The sequence below is a fragment of the Ipomoea nil genome, unplaced genomic scaffold (assembly GCF_001879475.1).
Source record: "Ipomoea nil cultivar Tokyo-kokei standard unplaced genomic scaffold, Asagao_1.1 scaffold2848, whole genome shotgun sequence".
Lineage (NCBI taxonomy): Eukaryota > Viridiplantae > Streptophyta > Magnoliopsida > Solanales > Convolvulaceae > Ipomoea > Ipomoea nil.
In genome coordinates this window covers 2,797,241-2,800,907 of record NW_017619276.1, presented here as the reverse complement: position 1 = coordinate 2,800,907, position 3,667 = coordinate 2,797,241, and the positions used below count along the sequence as shown (strand labels likewise).

At 41.6% G+C, this 3,667-nt stretch overlaps 1 protein-coding gene across 1 annotated transcript; it reads right to left on the bottom strand.

Annotated features, from left to right (window-relative positions):
- Positions 1-237: 237 nt before the first annotated feature.
- Positions 238-2,786, bottom strand: LOC109160540 (protein FAR1-RELATED SEQUENCE 5-like). The gene is made up of 5 exons (XM_019308827.1): positions 2,455-2,786; positions 1,690-1,936; positions 1,067-1,602; positions 762-837; positions 238-273 (listed from the first exon to the last, which is right to left on the bottom strand). Exons 1-5 carry the CDS (start codon positions 2,784-2,786, stop codon positions 238-240), a joined length of 1,227 nt encoding a protein of 408 aa, XP_019164372.1.
- Positions 2,787-3,667: the final 881 nt, after the last annotated feature.

Genomic DNA, 3,667 nt, shown 5'->3' with positions numbered 1-3,667 from the left:
CAAAGACTACAGAAATGTATGGACGTAGCTAGTCAGGTACTAGCACACCTATAAAAATGGTCGGGTTAAATTGTCTTGTAGTCGTTTAATTTTTTTTAAGTCTTATCATGGTGTGGTGCCATCCATTGTGACTCCTGTGTATAAGTTAACTTCCCAATATATGTATCTAATAGAATATACCAATATAATTCCATTTTTTCTTTGTTTTTGAGTGTTTTTTTAAGCCCAGTTGCACAGCTAATACCCACGTGCCTGCCTAATGATGGTGTCTAACTAACAAAAACAGAGCATAAGAAAAAACAAAAGGTTACCAGGGACCCGGTACAGAACCCACGTTTATTTATTGCATTAGTAACCGAGGTGCATAGTGTCCTGCGTGCATCACTGTAAAATTGCAACTTAAAATACGAGCACAATGATTTTTTATAGTGTCTAGGACCCATCTTAAAAAAATTATAATGGTAGCTAGTATCCAACTAACGACACCATCAGATATTCTCACAGGCTTTCACCCCCACCCCCCATACGCGTTGCACGAAGAACTTCACAAGTGCGACTATTGTGTCCCCCGTATTTACCACACCCGTGACATTTTCTAACCCCCTTCAGAGACTGCTCAATGGCTTTTCCCTATTCCCCTTTAATCTTTTTCCACTACCTTTGTTTTTTGCAACAATTGGGGGCTTGACTGTCACTGCCAAAGACGGTGCCGACCCACAATATTCTTGAATCATTGGATTTTTTTTTTTTTTGTGGTTTACCGGGCCATTCGTTTCCCCTACGAAAGAATCCTTCAGCTGCTGGATCACTTGGGTTAACTGGTCAACACGTTCTGAGCTGTTAATTGCCAACCCCACGCATACAAAGATCTCTGCCCACATCCTGTTCCTCCTGAGTCTTGGTTTCATCGTGGTTAACATTTGAGTGTATAGTAAGGCCATCAAACTGAAACTCCACACGCTAACAAACCTTGCGTGTCCAGCGGTCTACTATGTATCTTGATGGGATGTTGTCTACGTTGTTGTTTTTGAAGACTATGAAAATGTGGCAACACAACCACCCTAACCTTTGGAAAAGTGAGCACGTGCACGTTGCACTACTTTCGCAGGAGTTGTAGTGCACATGGTACTGCTGGTTGACACCATCAGTTATGCCGTAATTGATGATTTCTCCAGCAAGTTCTACGAACACTACCCCACACGAATAACACCCTGCATAAATTTCTGCTTGTACCACGTGGAAAATTGTGATTGTGTACAGGGCCAACGCATGGCGTTCAATTTTCAAGTCCGTTTTTGTCGGAGCAAAATGACCTTCGCACACTGCATTAAGCGTGGTATGGATCTGCCGTTGTGCATCTACTGCAGATTCAAAGTGGCAGTAAAACTCCACCAAACTGGCTGTATGGGTTAAATACCTTCCGAAGAAACTGTTCTCACCCTCAGATCGGGACGTGGTTCTAACTAGGCCACAGAGAAGCATATCCTTGAAATACGCGGGGATCCAATAACGTCCTGCCTCCCACAGCTGTGTGAACCAATTATGATCTAACAAGCCATACTCACCTAGCAACGCTTGCCACCTAATCTCAAACACATCGGGCTGTTGAATTTCATCCTAAACAATAGCATTCAGCCTTCCCCGAAAGGCAACGTCTTTAGACAACTCCGGGCCAACCTTTTCCCCTACCTTCATCATAATATGCCACATGCAAAATCGGTGCTGACTACCTGGGTAAACTTGTTCTAGAGCAATCCTCATAGCCAGGTCCTGGTCTGTGACAAAACATGATGGAGCATCACCCATTGCCTCCTTGTACCTCTCTAGCACCCAAACATATGACACAACATCCTCCTTGGTGATCAGCGCGGCACCAAAAGTAACGCATCGTTTGTGGTTATCCACACCCGTGAAGGGTACGAAAACCATTTTGTACCTGGATGATTTGAACACAGTTAGTAAGAGGTTCATGTTATCGCGAGGTGGTGGTGTGTGCGGGGCGTGCACCCCTGAAAGCGAAAGTGTTGTGCTCTATGGGCTACATGTGGTGATGAATTAATGGGGTGTTGACTTCCTGGTCGAACAGATAAGTCGTGAGAATCTATGAATTACAATACTGAATATAATTAATGTAGAAAGGAATTACATCTTCTATTGGGACCAGATATAGGAAGAAACTTTACTGAACATCTATATTTAGCAGAGTGTTTAAATTAAATTATTCAAATAAATTATGAGAATATTCATATCTTTAAAGGCGTACCAATTATGAGCCACTAGTTTGCACTGTTATTGGATTCTGGTTTCTTATTTATTTAAAATTTGTGGCAGTTTTTCCCAACTACTGTGCAGATATATATATACACAACATTTTAAACCTTCCCATCCTCAAATCTATACGGTTATTTTTGTTATCCTGTAACAAAATCCTTTAAAAAATAATTCCAAACGTACCTATTTGTCGAGTACGTTGCATCGAAGGAAATGATGTCACCAAAAAACATGTGGTTGCGACGAGCTACCGGATCAGCCCAGAACACACGTCGTAATTGGTCGTCCTCGTCAATGTCATGCTTATAATAAAAGGCGGCACAGTTGTCATTTTTCCTTGACAACTTATCAAGAAAATACTGCGCATCACACCCATCAATATACGCACGGAGGTCGCGTTTTGAATTCTGAAAATCAACACTAGTTGCCCCAACATTTTCATACCCACCAACAAACTCTTTTAAAATCCTAACACCCTGACTTGTCCCCACGTTCGCCTTTGCGCAATTAGCCATGAACGCTTGATGTCAAAAATCAAGTTTGCGGTTCACTTTCATGAACTTCCTAGACATAGGAGTACACAACACATGAGTGTGCTTCTCCACAAATGAGAAGACCCAATACCCCCCGGTCTGGTCATTTTTAAAAACGATCCTAGCCTTACACCCCACCCTATTGGAAACCCTACGACGCTTCACAGGCATAGGGCGACTAAAGTCGTCAACCCCTAACCCCCCCCCCCCCTTTATTGGGTGTGGCACCCGAGACAAACTTATATCCCTTGCGATTACAAAGCAAATGTCTCAAAACCACCACCCCCCTATCCTTCTTTTTTGAACCATGCCTAACATCAAACCCCACCATAGCAGCATACTTTATATAGAATTCCTCAACCTCCGTAAGAGTTTTAAAAGTCTGGTCGATGACCGGCTTACTCCCATCATCACATTGTAGCCACCAATACTTTGATGACCCAGGAGATATTTCGACCCGACAACCTTCTTCCACAACAGTAATGTTACCAGCAAGATCATCTACACCGGACAAAAAAACCATGTTAGAAATCAATTTAAACATAATTGGTAATCAAACAACACATCCTTTACTAAATACACTTGGCCACACATTTGATTAAATAAAACTATGATGACCTAGTAAACATGTTTGCACAGCTATAGTCTTGATAGGGAAAGGATTTTAAATCCAAACTCATAACGGAATGAATTAAAATGAAAATAAGACAGGTTAGTAATCCAAACAAGGCAAAGAGATAAAAGGAAAACAACAACGTGGGCAATATACTGATATTTTAGATAAATTGCGCTATAGAGGTAGAGAAATTATGGAAGTATTAGTAGTAGTTCAGCAGCACTGCACCATCAACATAAAAGAATAA

Coding starts and splice junctions, on each gene's coding strand:
- LOC109160540 (XM_019308827.1), bottom strand. CDS start 2,786: ATGGCTAATTGCGCAAAGGCGAACGTGGGGACAAGTCAGGGTGTTAGG. Junction 1,937..2,454: donor GCAACGTACTCGACAAATAG/GTACGTTTGGAA, acceptor CAAATCATCCAG/GTACAAAATGGTTTTCGTAC. Junction 274..761: donor TAGGGGAAACGAATGGCCCG/GTAAACCACAAA, acceptor TGTTTTTGTTAG/TTAGACACCATCATTAGGCA.